Below are 12,854 nucleotides of genomic sequence, written 5' to 3' on the forward strand. Positions count from 1 at the left end.
TACCTGGCTGACTGGCTGGCATGGCTGGGCGTGTCCACCACAGTGGGCTCGGGGGATGGGCTCCTAGGTGGGGGCGGTGGGCTCTCGGGCTCCTCAGCATCATCCAAAGCCTCTTCCTTGATCTGGACAGTGGGGAGTGGGCAGGCTGTCCCCCCTGGTACGCTGCCTCCCGAAGAAACAGCAGCAGAGCAGGGTGGCTGGGCCGAGGGACCGGGTCCCGCAGGTGGGGTGGAGGTGGAAGAACAGGTTGGAGGGGTGATGGGAGGAGGTCCCCCAGGGACAAAGGGATGCTGAGCAAATGGGGGCTGGGGGGGCACCTGGTGGAGGCCTGCTGGGGGGTGAGCGGCAGCAGCAGGAGGCAGGCTCTGGCTCTGGGTCAGCACTGGGGGCTGTGCAGGGGAGGAGGGCAGGGGCTGGCTCTGAGGCATGAGCTGCAGGGGAGGGGGATGGGCTGAGGGGGGATGGTGTGTGGACAGGGAGCTCAGGGGCTTTAGTGCTGGAGGGGGTGGGAGGTTGGCATTCATGGAGAAGGGGGAAGGCCCTGAGAGGTGAGGCGGGTGCTTGTGGGCTTGGGGGGCCGGCAGCTGGGGGATGGGTGTGGTGGGTGGGGGCTTGATGTGGGGCATGGCCAAGGGGGCCGGTGGCAGGGGCTGCTCCCGTGGGGGCTGCTGGGGCTGCAGTGCTGACTGCGACGCTGTGGCCTGTAGAGAGGCATGAGGGAGAGCTGATGCCTGAGAGGCCTGGGGAGGGAGGCCAAAGGGCTGAGGGGGGCCTGGGTGCTGCAGCAGGGGCCCGGGCTGGAGGCTGTGAGGGCCACCTGGGCCCTGACTATGCAGCGGGGGCTGGCTGTGAGGTGGGGCAGAGGTCTGGCCAGCTGGCACGGTCAGAGGCTGGAGTGGGGGATGCGGTGAGGGAAGCCGCTGTGGGTGCAGGGCAGGTGCCTGCTGGATATGAGCATGGGGAGCAGGAGCTGCCGGAGCCTGTGGCTGGCTGGGGGGCTGGGAGGCCGAGGGGGAGCCCTGTGGAGGACCTGCAGTGGCAGAGGGCGTGGGCCCTGGTGTGGGGAGCTGGGAGGTTCCCGGTGGGGCAGTGGAGGGAGCTGGAGGGGCCGCACTGGGGGTCCCCTGCAAGGCTGGGGGCTGGGCCTGCAGCATCTGCTGCTGGGCCGAAGAGTCTGAGTCGCTCTCGTTGTCCTGGGGGCTGGGGATGCTGGGGGACGTGCTGCGATTGTCCTGGTCGATGTCTTTGGGGTCACTGCTGCCCTCATCGTTGACACTGCGGCTGTCCGAACTCTCTCCCTCGCCTTCCGATGGCGAGTTGGGCCGGCTGATTTCCTAGGGCAGAGACGGGAGGATGAAGCTCTAGGAGAGCGGAGGCCCTCACTGCCCTGCACTGCTACAAAGGTCTGTGCAGACAAGGCAGCAAGCCCGGCTCCGGGGACCGCAGGTCCTCCTTCGACCCGGCCAGTCTCGGGAACCACTCCAGGTTCCTCCCTAGAAGATGCAGCACCGTAAGGCCCCAGGGAGAATCTGGGCTCAAGGCCTCTCAAGGGGTGTCTGCTGCCAGCTACAGCCACAGTGGCTCGGCTGCGCATCTCACCTGGGTTTTCGTCTTCTTGGAGCTGGTCCTGTCGGCCTCCTCTGTATCAGAGGCCACCTTCTCCCGCTGGCGCTTGGTGCTCTTAAGGGGGGATGAGGCTTCCTCCTTCACCTTCTGCAGTGGGAAAGCCCAAGAGGGGCATCAGGCCAAGGGAGGATGTCCCATCAGCCTCAGGGGGTAAATGAAGACGGTTTGCTGACACCTTGCTCCCAAATTTGGAGCTCTGTTTCCAGAAGCAAGAAAGCTCCGGAAGGGACTAGCTGAGGCCAGGAAAAAAAACAAGTATACTGGGGTAGAAATAACCTGGCTTTGGCAGGGAAGGAGCCTTTGCAATCACACCCTACCCTCTGCCCCTGAGGCCTTGGGAAATTCAAGGTAGAGATGGCCCCCAAAGGTCAGTGCTGGGAGCTACACTGGACCCCCTTTCTCCAGATCCCAGACCCCAGGCCGCAGTCTACAGCCCTAGTCTAGGGCAATGCTGATGGTCCAGGGAGGCTCCAGGAACAGCCTGCAGCCCCATATCTGAGGGACTGAACATCAACTCCAAAAACCTGGGGTTTTAATGAGAGGGCAGGGCCCAGCAGGCCCCACTACCCTGGGGGATGGGCATCTCACCTTGGCTGACTTCTTCACTGTCTCTGCTTTACTGTCATTGCTGGAGGTGCTGGCAGCGCTGGGCGAGTTCCGGCCACTGGAGCGGATGTCTTCATTGATGGGCGAGGCACGACCATCAGGGCTGGCTGGCTGCTTCTTTCGACCACTGCGCAGTGTAGACATCTGCCCACCCAAACCGGAGGCTGGTGAGACTCGACCCCAGCACATACGCAGGAGCCTCAGGAGCAGACCCCACCACCAGCATTATGGCAAATACCAGGCCCTGGCAGGCAACAGGCACCTCTGGCTGTCCCTCGCTGTGTGGGGGTTAATATGGAACTAAAGGAGGAGGGGGTGAATGGGTGGGTTCACATGGAAAAGACAGCAATTCTTAAACCCAAAGCACTCATCTCTAGGGATGGCCCTGGATGTTGTGTGGTAGAAACGAGCAAGGAGTTGGCTGTCTACTCTGCCAAGTTCTCCAGAATGACAATCATACACTCTGCTTCAAATCACCTCACTCTTTCTGTTTATTCCATAGAACTGCCTGCTTCCTCACCCAAACGAAACACCTGCTGATTTCATCTGATAGGATGAGAAGTCACTCAAAGGGAGAAGCTGTCAAATAATGTAGCTCAGCTCCTAAAACCACCAAGCACTTGAGCATGTTTCTGCAAAGCCATGGGGCTCAGAAGAGATGGGGGAACAATGATTCACATCAGTTCATCTGCTGGGCAGCCTGGGCACCAGCAGCCTTGACAAGATGCCGGGGTCAGAGGAAGGTGGACAGTGCCATCTACATGCCTAAAAGGGCCACTGGGGAGGCCAGCTACAGGGAAGGACCCTCGTGGCATCCCCAGCTTCCAACCTGGGAAAACCTTTGCTCCTAAAGGTCCCTGCTGCCACATTTCCAACCTGGAAAACAAACCTCTTTATGAAAAGGGCTAAACAGTGAGGGGAAAAATGGACCAAAAGATTCTAAAACTGAATCAAATGAATGAATGAAAGAAAGGAAGGAAGGAAGGAAGGAAGGAAGGAAGGAAGAAAAAGAAAGAAAGAAAGAAAGAAAGAGAAAGAGAAAGAGAAAGAGAAAAGAAAGAAAGAAAGAAAGAAAGAAAGAAAGAAAGAAAGAAAGAAAGAAAGAAAGAGAAAGCACCTGCAAGTTTTAAATAGCAGAGAGATGCCACACTACAGGTGATGGGCCCAGGGGCCAGAGGGAAGTCAGGGGACTTGGAAAGCCTGCACTGAACCAGACCTTGATACTGAAGAGTTCTCTGTAACAGTAAGCTCAGGATATGCACCCCACTGACGATATGAGGGAGGGAGAGAGCAGAGGCTCTTTCCAGACCCACAGACAAACTAAAACCTTTGAGCCAATCACTCCTTTAAGGGGGCTGGTTCTCCACCTCAAATGAATCGCTTCCCAGGTTCCTGGAAGGCAGAAGCCCCAGCATCCTAGTAACTTGCAGTGGCCTGGATCGCCTGCCCTGAGGACTCACCGAGCCACGACTGCGCCGAGTCCTCATGCTATGCTTCCCACTGAGCCCATCATCTTCCTCTTTGACAGGTTTGAACATGAATGGGGGAGGGTCCACGGGCTTCTCAATGGGGGGGAGCTCGCCGTACTTCTTGAAGTGGATGCGGCAGTCTGTGCAGAGCAGGATGTTCTCCCGGCCCCCGTGGTGCCAGTCTTTGGAGGCTGCGTGAGGGAAGAGGAGTGCGGGTGGGGGGCCCTTCCATGGGCTCCGACAGACGCCCATCACTCACTCTGCTGCTGCCTGCTCTCTCCCAGGGTAGGGTGGGAGAGGATTTCAGGAACACCCACCCCCTCCCCAGTCTCATGGTGCCCAGAGGAGCTGGCAACAGGCTTCCCAGAAACACAGGTACCCCCACCCTGACCACACTGATTGTACACAGGGGAGTGACCAAATACACAGATTTCTGCTTTCTCAAGTAACCCTGAAGCACAATGCAAACGTCAAGCCAATGGCACTCTGGCAGGTCTTCACCTGGATTCATAAAATGTTCAGAACCTGAAAGTGCCTGAGCCTGGCCTGTCTCAGTGAATGCTCCCCCTGCTCCCCCTTCCCTCCGATCCCCACTTACTGGTGGTAAAGCAGTGGCGGCAGGCGTACCCCTTCAATTCCTGCTCGCTGTCCTCACTGTCAAAGTCATCCTCGCTGGCTGAACTCAGGTCCACTGGGCATGGCAGGAACACAACAGGGGTGGGGGAGACACCATCATGCTTGGCCAAGACAGGGACCTCCTGTGACCTGTGGCCTGCCCCAGACTCTGAACCACCAGTCAGAGTGGCCTGGAAGGCTGAGGTGGGGCAGTATTCACGAAGGACCACTCTGAATTCCTCAGGGCCAGTGATCAGAACGAAGAACTCACGTGAGGGGCAGTACCCAAGGGTCTGCCCTACCCTATTTCTGGAGCCTGATGTCACACCTGAATCCTGGTGTGGCAAGCACTGATGTCCACAGCTGAGAACGTGAACAGGCTAAGTACACCCACATGAATTCCCTGACAAATCCAGGCATCCTGAGGAGCGCCCTCGCCATCGAGTCGCCCCGCCCCACCCAGCACTAACGGATCATTTTTTGTTTGCATGTGCAACATAGCAACCCTCAGGCTGAGTGCCCTGGGCCAGGACAGAACCACAAGGCCCACTGCTGTTTGCTAGCTTTTCAGGGTTAGGAAGGTATCCTATCAGACTGCACATCACACTGGGACCAAGAGGAGGATCTTGGTAAAGCAGGAGGAAAAAGAAGAAAATGTTAATCTGATCTTATTGCTAACACAATACCAACGCGATGAGAACTCAAACAGTACATCATCCCCTAAGTGGACAACCTCCTCTGAAGTCACTGGAAACACCCCGAGATAGGGTCAAGACTTACATTTTCATAAAAAATTAAAATGATGTTGAGTTTATTTAAAAAATTTAAATGCATGAATAATCTGTAAAACTCTCCTACCAAATCCCCCAAGCCAGTGCCACATCTGGGTGCAGGCTCCGCGCACACGCGTAACACACACTATGTCCCCAACCTGTACTGTGACAAGGATGCCCGTGAGGACGGGCCCAGGGCCGGGACAATGCGCGTGTGGCTGCGTGGGAGAAGTCCCTCACTTACAGAATTCGCTGGAAGGGGGTCTGGAGGGCGTGCTGACAGGCGTGGATGCGGTGCGGGTCTTGATCCTCCTGAACACGGCCTGCCTGCGGTGCCTACGATGGGCCCGGGAGCTGGCTGCTTCGGGGGTTTTCTTCCAGTAGTAATAGAAGGTGATCAGCTCTCCCTGCAGGAGAGAAGGCTGGCTGTGATGGAAGGGTTCAGAGGGGCTCTGCTCTTCCTGTTCCCCCGGGATGCGAGCCCTCTTCTGCCAGGAGCAGGAGCTGGTTCCTAACAGGTGTGCTGGAGACGAGCACCAAGGACAGTTGTGAGAGGAACAGGGTTTGCTCGAGACATGGCTGTGAGCTGCCCACTAACTGGGTGAATGGGCTTGTCCCCTCAGCCCAGCAGAAAGGAATTTCTAGATCTCAAGAACATTCGTTCATTCAACAAGTATTTGCTGAGTGCCTACCAAGTGCCAGATGCCACCACGGAGGCACACCAATCAGCAATCAAAAACAAGGAACATCCTTGCCCTCCAGCTGTGTGTGTGCACAGACGTTTTCTTCACAGCACTCCACTGAAATCATACAGGTATGGCAAGGAAATGCCTGAGCAGTTAGATTATTCCAGAAACAAGCAAAGGAAACAACTGAGATGGTGGGGAACTGGGGTCAGGAAAAACAGAGACCCCAATTCCAGGAAAACTGCTCCACACCCTCTAACCCAATCTGAGCGCCCACATCGGGACAAGCTAGTACAGCATCCTGAAGGTGAAGACTGGGGCTTGACAAGGGAAGACGCTGAGGGACGACACAGTGGTGCTGACTCAGAGAGGAAGTGCCACCGGTCACAAGGCCAGCCTTTATGGCAGAAGGAGCTATTCTTTCCATGGCCCGGCAGAAAGGAACAAGAAATCCTTTACGAAAAAAAAATACAGCAAGGGGGTATGAGGCCAAATGCAACTTTTAGAAAGGGGCAGTTTTGGGACGACTGGGTGGCTCAGTCAGTTAAAGTATCTGCCTTCGGCTCAGGTGATGATTATAGGGTCCTGGGATCGAGTGCTGCACCTGCCTCCCTGCTCAGCCCAGAGCCTGCTTCTCCCTCTCCCTCTGCCTCCGCCTGCCGCTCCCCCTGCTTGTGCATGCTGTCAAATAAATAAATATCTTTAAAAGGGGGGGGCAATTTGGGGTGCCAGGGTGGCTCAGTCGGTTGAGCATCCAACTCTTGATTTTGGCTCAGGTCATGATCTCAGGGTCGTGAGATCCAGCCCCTTGTCGGGCTCTGCGCTCAGTGCAGAGTCTGCCTGAGACTCTCTCCTTCTGCCCCTCTATGAGAGCGTGCGCGTTCACTCTCTCTCTCAAACAAATAAACAAACCTTTAAGAATAAGAAAGGGGTACTTTTGCTACCCCCACCCCCAGGTGCTCAGCAGGCACACCACACACACCAACAGGTGAATGGCATGTTTGGCTAACCCTGGTTGACACAAGACCAATTTTTTAAAACAAACATCCCAAGATAAAGTATCTTTACCTGGAATTAAAAAGCCAACAAACAAACGCTTAAAGCAGCGAAAGTGTCTAGTTCACACTGATTTTCTCTAACTGAATCAATCTTGCGGACAATCAATTAGCGTGGCTGATTACTGTATCCTGGGAAGCCACCCTGTGGGCAACTTGTACCCCAAGGTGGGGAGCCACTTGGCCAGAGCACCACACTGCCTCAACAGAAGGCTCAATGCCCTGTGAATGGAGGAGCCGAGAGAGAGAAACAAAGATTTTATTCTCCAATGACCTGAGATCTAGCTGGAAAGACCAGTGCTGGGGAGACTAAAGTGAACAGACAAGCACAGATACCACGTGACCAACTCTTGTGATGGCTAGAGCATCGGGTCAGATGAGGTTTCCCTAAAACATTCCCCAGAAAGCAATGGCCTTAGAACGATGAGAAGTGAGTCTGTAGAAGTGAATGGATTTTAAGCGGGGAAATGGCTTCTGCAAAGCAGGAAGTACATGTGTGTTGGGTGCTCACTACTCAAGCTGGATTCTATGCCTGTGCATTTTCTAAGAAGTGGGACCACAGCTGTCGTCGGATCCTTAAAGGAACCTGTGATTCAAGAGGAACTTCTGACTGGCTTCCATAAGCCTATAGCATGTATCTCTTGGAGTGTGGATATGTTTCAGTCTTTCCAAGTGCCACTTAACAAAATGCTAGTGACTGCCAATATTTAACAGATGAAGCATGACCCCAGGCCAAGGAGGCCAGGAGCCAGCCACCAAGGACAAGCACGTGCAAGTCCGCAAGCTCACCCCACCCTTCTCACAGTTCCACGAGACACTAACTGCGATAAGGGAAAATGCAAGAACGTCCCTGGATTTCTGACCTGTTTGTCTGTCACGTGGTATTCTACAAACGTAGGCTACATCTGTCCTGCCGTGACTGCAGCATCCTGAGCCCCTAGGTCATGATCCGAGCACCTCCTGGCTCCTGCCTCTGTACTTCCTATTTTCCTGAGTTGGAAAGTCACTTATCTGTACTGATCTTTTGGTATTGACTGGCCAGAGGGAACAAATTCATAAATCCACTAGGGGATTAAGAGACCTGTGCTGATACAAAATTGATCTGACTCTGGTTTTCCTATGAGAAAATACAGAACAGAAGCCAAGGCAAATCACTGTCACCCTTCAATACTTTGTCAGGGTGACATGCTCTATGGGTTCAAAAGGACAACGAGTGCAGTAAACCATGGCCCAATCCCAAAGCTAGGAGAAGAATGTGAAACCCCAAAGCAGTACCCTCCCACCGCCTCCTCTAGCTGAAGTCTTTTAGGGGCCAGTAGATGGGAGGCCTGGGATGTAAGAGGAAATGTGAAGTTACAGGAGACAGAAGGAATCAAAAAATGGGAGAGAAAGTGAGGTGAAAGATGCTACCAGGGTCTCTGTCAAATCTCAGCTAGAGTGGACAGCTGTTAGAAAGCAGCTGCCCTTAGGTCTCCAGGCAGCTTTGGTCTGTCGCACAGTATTGCCTCACGCAGTTACAAGGGACTGGGGGTGAGGGGCGCCGACACTCCCCCCCCCAGCCAAAAATCCAGGTACAACTTCTGACTCCTAAAAGTCTACTGTTGACCAGAAACCTTACAATGGTATAAATGGTCAATTAACACATATTGTGTATGTTATACGTATTATTTACAGTATTCTTACAATATGGTAAACTAAAGAAAATAAGAAAATCATAAAGAGGAAAAATACATATATAGTACTGGACCATATCGAAAAAAAAATCTACCTGTAAGTGAACCTGAGCCGTTTTAACCTGTGTTGTTTAAAGTCAAATGTATTTCTATTTCTCAAATATGAAATGAATGTTTGAAAGAGTTTCAAAGGGTTTTAAAAGATGGTATAACTCGCAGATTAAAACAGGGGAAGCCAGAGTTCAGTGAGGCTATGGTACTGGCCCAATGCCAGACACCAGACAGAAAAAGGCTCAGGAAAAAAGCACAGGTTCCCAACCTTAACTTCCACTCCTGCACTGTGTACGTCTAGCGTATGGGGGGAAATTAGGACATGACAAAGAAACCTGATACTGAAATTAACATCAACTTTTTGTAACACTTAAGAAATAAGAGCTTTTAGGGGCGCCTGGGTGGCTCAGTTGGTTGAGCGTCTGCCTTCAGCTCAGGTCATGATCTCGGAGTCCTGGACTGAGACCCAAGTTGGGCTCCCTGCTCAGTGGAGAGTCTGCTTCTCCCTCTCCCTCTGCTCTTCCCCCTGAAATCACGAACTCTTGCACAAGCTCTCTCTCTAATAAATAAATAAAATCTTAAAAAAAAGAAATAATAGCTTTTAAACAAGGAAAAGGAGGGACACCTGGACGGCTCAGTCAGTTAAGCGTCTGCCTCCGGCTGAGGTCATGATCTCAGGGTCCTAGGACTGAGTCCTGCATTGGGCTCCCTGCTCAGCGGGGAGCCTGCTTCTCCCTCTGCTTGTGCGTGTGCACACACACTCTCTCTCTGACAAATAAATAAAATCTTAAAAAACAAAACAAGGAAGAGGAGTCCAGAACAGATTCTATTATCTGAGTACCAAGGATCAAACAATCAAGCCGGGAATCTTCACTGTAGGTCTATAAATTAGTCTGGAAAATGAAAATGTAAATTTCAAACTTCAGGAAGATGGGGTAGTGACTAGAACTCTCATACATTGCTGGTGGGAATATAAAATGGTTCAACCATTTTGTAAAACTCTGGCAGTTCTTACAAAGCTAAACAAACATTTACCATATGACCGAGCAATTGATCCCACCCCGAGGTGTTTACCCAAAAGAAATAAAAACATATGCTCACGCAAAGACTTTTATACAGGTGCTCACAGAAACTTTACTCTCTGTAGCCAAAAGCTGGAAACAACCCAAATGCCCCTCAGAAGGAGAATGGATAAATGCATTACTGCGTGCCCATTTACTAGCTACTGCCCGGCAGTAAAAAGGCACAAACTACTGATCAACCTGCCAATATTAATGAATCTCAAACATCATATTGAATATAAGTAGCCAGATACAAAAGGGTACAGACTGTACGAGTCCATTCCAGAAAAGGCAAATCTACAACCGCAGAAGGTAAACGAGTGGTTGCCTCGTCTGGAGGACAAGGAAGTAGAAAACTATCTATAAAAGAACATGAGGAAAACTTTTGGGGTGAAGGGAATATCGTATGAAGCGACTGGTGTTATTTGCATGGAGGTACAGTTATCAAACCCATTGAACTGTGCCCTCACTGCACTTAAAGTGGATGTATTTTTATGGTATAAATGGTATGCATACCAATCACACATCAATGAAGTTGACTTAAAAAAAATCCAGGCCAGGTTTTATTAGCTGCCTCTCAACAACTGTAATGTCTACGAAGGGATTAAACACTGGGATGGAGCGAATCTAGGAGGATTAGAAACAGCACACTGGTGACTGCATGGGTGGCTAGGTCTTGAGCACAAACAAAAGAACATGTCGGGAAAAGCTTTGGTTCTACAAATAGGGAACGAGGCAGCCAGAGGCCTCACCAGGAACGAAGTCAATTGAACTTTAATCAAACATGCATAGTGTGTGCTGCAGAGGCCCGCTGCACATAAATTCAGGGAACAAAAGCTGCTGCAGAAATCAATAGCCTGCTGAAACATTAACACAGGCAATCATTGATCAAAAGGCAGCTCCCCAAAGGCAGCCTTGCAAATTAGCTCCCGCCTTTGCTTGCAAGCAAACAGAGAGGCATCAGCGTGGACATGAATGGCCCGGCCGATCGTTTGTTCCCGGTGCTCTCACCCACCGCACAAACAAGGCCTCCCAGTCAGCACACCTCACATCTCCATGTTCTAATTGCAAACAGCACGAGCGACCAAACTGGGTTAGTGCCTGGGCAAAAATGGAAAGGAGAGGGGGCGAAGTGCTCTCCAATCGACAGCATTATGGGCTGCAGTGCTTGCCAAGAGAAGCGCTTAAATCCACTGGTCTACATTTAGCAGATTCTCTCTCTCTCCCCCCAACTCTTCGCCTTTTCTTTGGTGTAAGGGGGGCAGTGGTGTGCTGGATTTTCCCAACAGGTCATATGCAAAAAACCACTGGCAACAAGGGATTTGCTCCTGGATTTAGGCACCAGCTCCCCACCCTGAGGCAGGATCTCTGCACAGCAGGTCTTCTCCCCAGGCAAACCACTCAGGGGTAGAGAACCAGTTCCCATTAGGTTTCTCTGATTTTCCATCAAAATGAAAACATGGGGTAGGGAGTGCCAGGAGAGGAGGAGGAAGGTGCTTAGGGCTGAGCTCTATCTGGGTGGGTGGGGGCTGGGACGAGAGTCCGGTTGACAAAAGGCTCCAGGCACCAGCAGACAGCTCAATCACAGCCATTCCTGTAATCCAGAAGCTTCCGGGGCTCGGCCACTCGGAATTAGGAGGATTGGTTCCTTCTCTGCAGTCACCATTGTACTTTGTGCTTCCCCATGTTAGACTGTGAGTCCATCAAGTTCACTTAACATAAAACATTGGGGCAATCTCCCTCCATGCTCCCCCCTCCCCCCCACCCTGCCACCTGGACCATCTGAACTGAAGCAGTTGGCGGGGGCGGGGGGGGGGGGCAGCTTGGGCTGCTCACCACTTACCAGTAGCTTTCGGGTATAGACTCATTTCAGGTAAGTTTTGCTGGTATGGCTGGGCCCAGTTCTGCTTTACCTTGGGTGAACAATAAACTGGCTATGTGTTCCAGGGCCCAGGGTAAGTATGCCACTGTACGTGCGTAAGAACAGAAGTGGGGTGGGGGACTACAGGTAGGAGTTGACAGCCCTGCCGCAGGAGACAGCCCTGCCGCAGGAGACAACCTGACCAGGTCCCCTTCCTGTCTTACTAGCAGGTTAATTTACCTGCAGCCACTTGGTGAGCTAAAACAATGTCCACAAACAGGACTGTTATTTAATTTCCCCCAGGCACTACACTGCTAAGGGAGGGAAACCTGTAAACTGTCCTGCCTGATCAAAAATACACACACATACATACACACACAGTAGTTTTAAAGTAAGCTAAGCTACATGTCTTCCAAGGGGCCCTGGGGAAAGGAAAGCACAGAGCCACGGGCTAAGCAGGTGAGCGAACAGGCACTGTAAGCACCCAAACGTCAACGGTTCACCTGGTGAGCACGGCTGTCCTGTACTGAGCTCAGCAGTGAGTTCCCCACTCTCAGGGATCTCTTACACCTCAGTCCGCCATTACCTCAAGAAAGGAGTTCTCTGGGAGGCCGATGTGGAGGCAGGAAAAGGTAGTCAATTATTTTTGTCCCATGTTAGAAACATAAGGGTACACCTAGGACTAAGTCCTAATTTTTGTGATTATAACATATTATTACTGCCACAACCACACAAAAAAGGCATGACATCCCGGGGTGGGGACAACAGTGTGGGGGTGGTATGTGGCAGAAGATGAGGTCTAGGGACCCCAGCATGCAGACCACGGGGTACCGCAGCCTGCCTTCTACTATCAGGCTAAGGAAGGCCCCGGTCTTTGGGAAATAACTGTTCTCACACACTCCTTTCAATTCAGTGTACAGAGCTGTGCTCTGTTATCTTCCATTCTCACAGTGGTTCTGTGACCAGCAGAAAAAATGGAGAACTGCTGGCCTTAAAGTTATGTCAAGGAAGGCCTTGAGAAACCAGTCCTTGGCCTATGCATGGAGGGGCAGGGAGGGAGGAAGGAAAGAAGGACTCCAGTCTGGGTCCCTGCACCACAGTGAGTGCCTAGCTGCCAGGCTCAGAAGGTTCCCTGTAGAAGCCACCCACAAATGCTTTCTCCACTGGGGGGGGGAGCTGCCGCTCACTACTTCTGCACCAAAACTTCAACAGGCATCCTCAAAGAGGTGCAGCAGGGGAAAGCGGGGGTGGGGAGGAGGCCTGGGAGGCTGCACATGGATAATGGCATCAGAAACAGAGCTTCTCTCTGAAGCTACCTTACGGCCCCTCAAGCCCACCTGCCACTGCCCACTGATGTGATGGGACAGGACCCTCTCTG

At 52.3% G+C, this 12,854-nt stretch overlaps 1 protein-coding gene across 11 annotated transcripts in view; it reads right to left on the reverse strand.

The window, feature by feature from the left end:
* RERE (arginine-glutamic acid dipeptide repeats) overlaps positions 1 to 12,854 on the reverse strand; it is a 409,522-nt gene that overhangs the window by 7,150 nt on the left and 389,518 nt on the right. For all 11 annotated transcript variants that reach the window (XM_057305330.1, XM_057305328.1, XM_048221924.2 and 8 more), the window contains 6 exons: positions 5,334 to 5,496; positions 4,300 to 4,392; positions 3,693 to 3,892; positions 2,215 to 2,376; positions 1,600 to 1,713; positions 4 to 1,334 (listed from right to left, as the gene is read on the reverse strand). In XM_057305330.1, coding sequence (XP_057161313.1) covers positions 4 to 1,334; positions 1,600 to 1,713; positions 2,215 to 2,376; positions 3,693 to 3,892; positions 4,300 to 4,392; positions 5,334 to 5,496 — 2,063 coding nt within the window. The remainder of the gene's footprint in view (positions 1 to 3; positions 1,335 to 1,599; positions 1,714 to 2,214; positions 2,377 to 3,692; positions 3,893 to 4,299; positions 4,393 to 5,333; positions 5,497 to 12,854) is intronic.

Source organism: Ursus arctos, unplaced genomic scaffold, assembly GCF_023065955.2.
Source record: "Ursus arctos isolate Adak ecotype North America unplaced genomic scaffold, UrsArc2.0 scaffold_32, whole genome shotgun sequence".
In the NCBI taxonomy this organism is placed as follows: Eukaryota; Metazoa; Chordata; class Mammalia; order Carnivora; family Ursidae; genus Ursus; species Ursus arctos.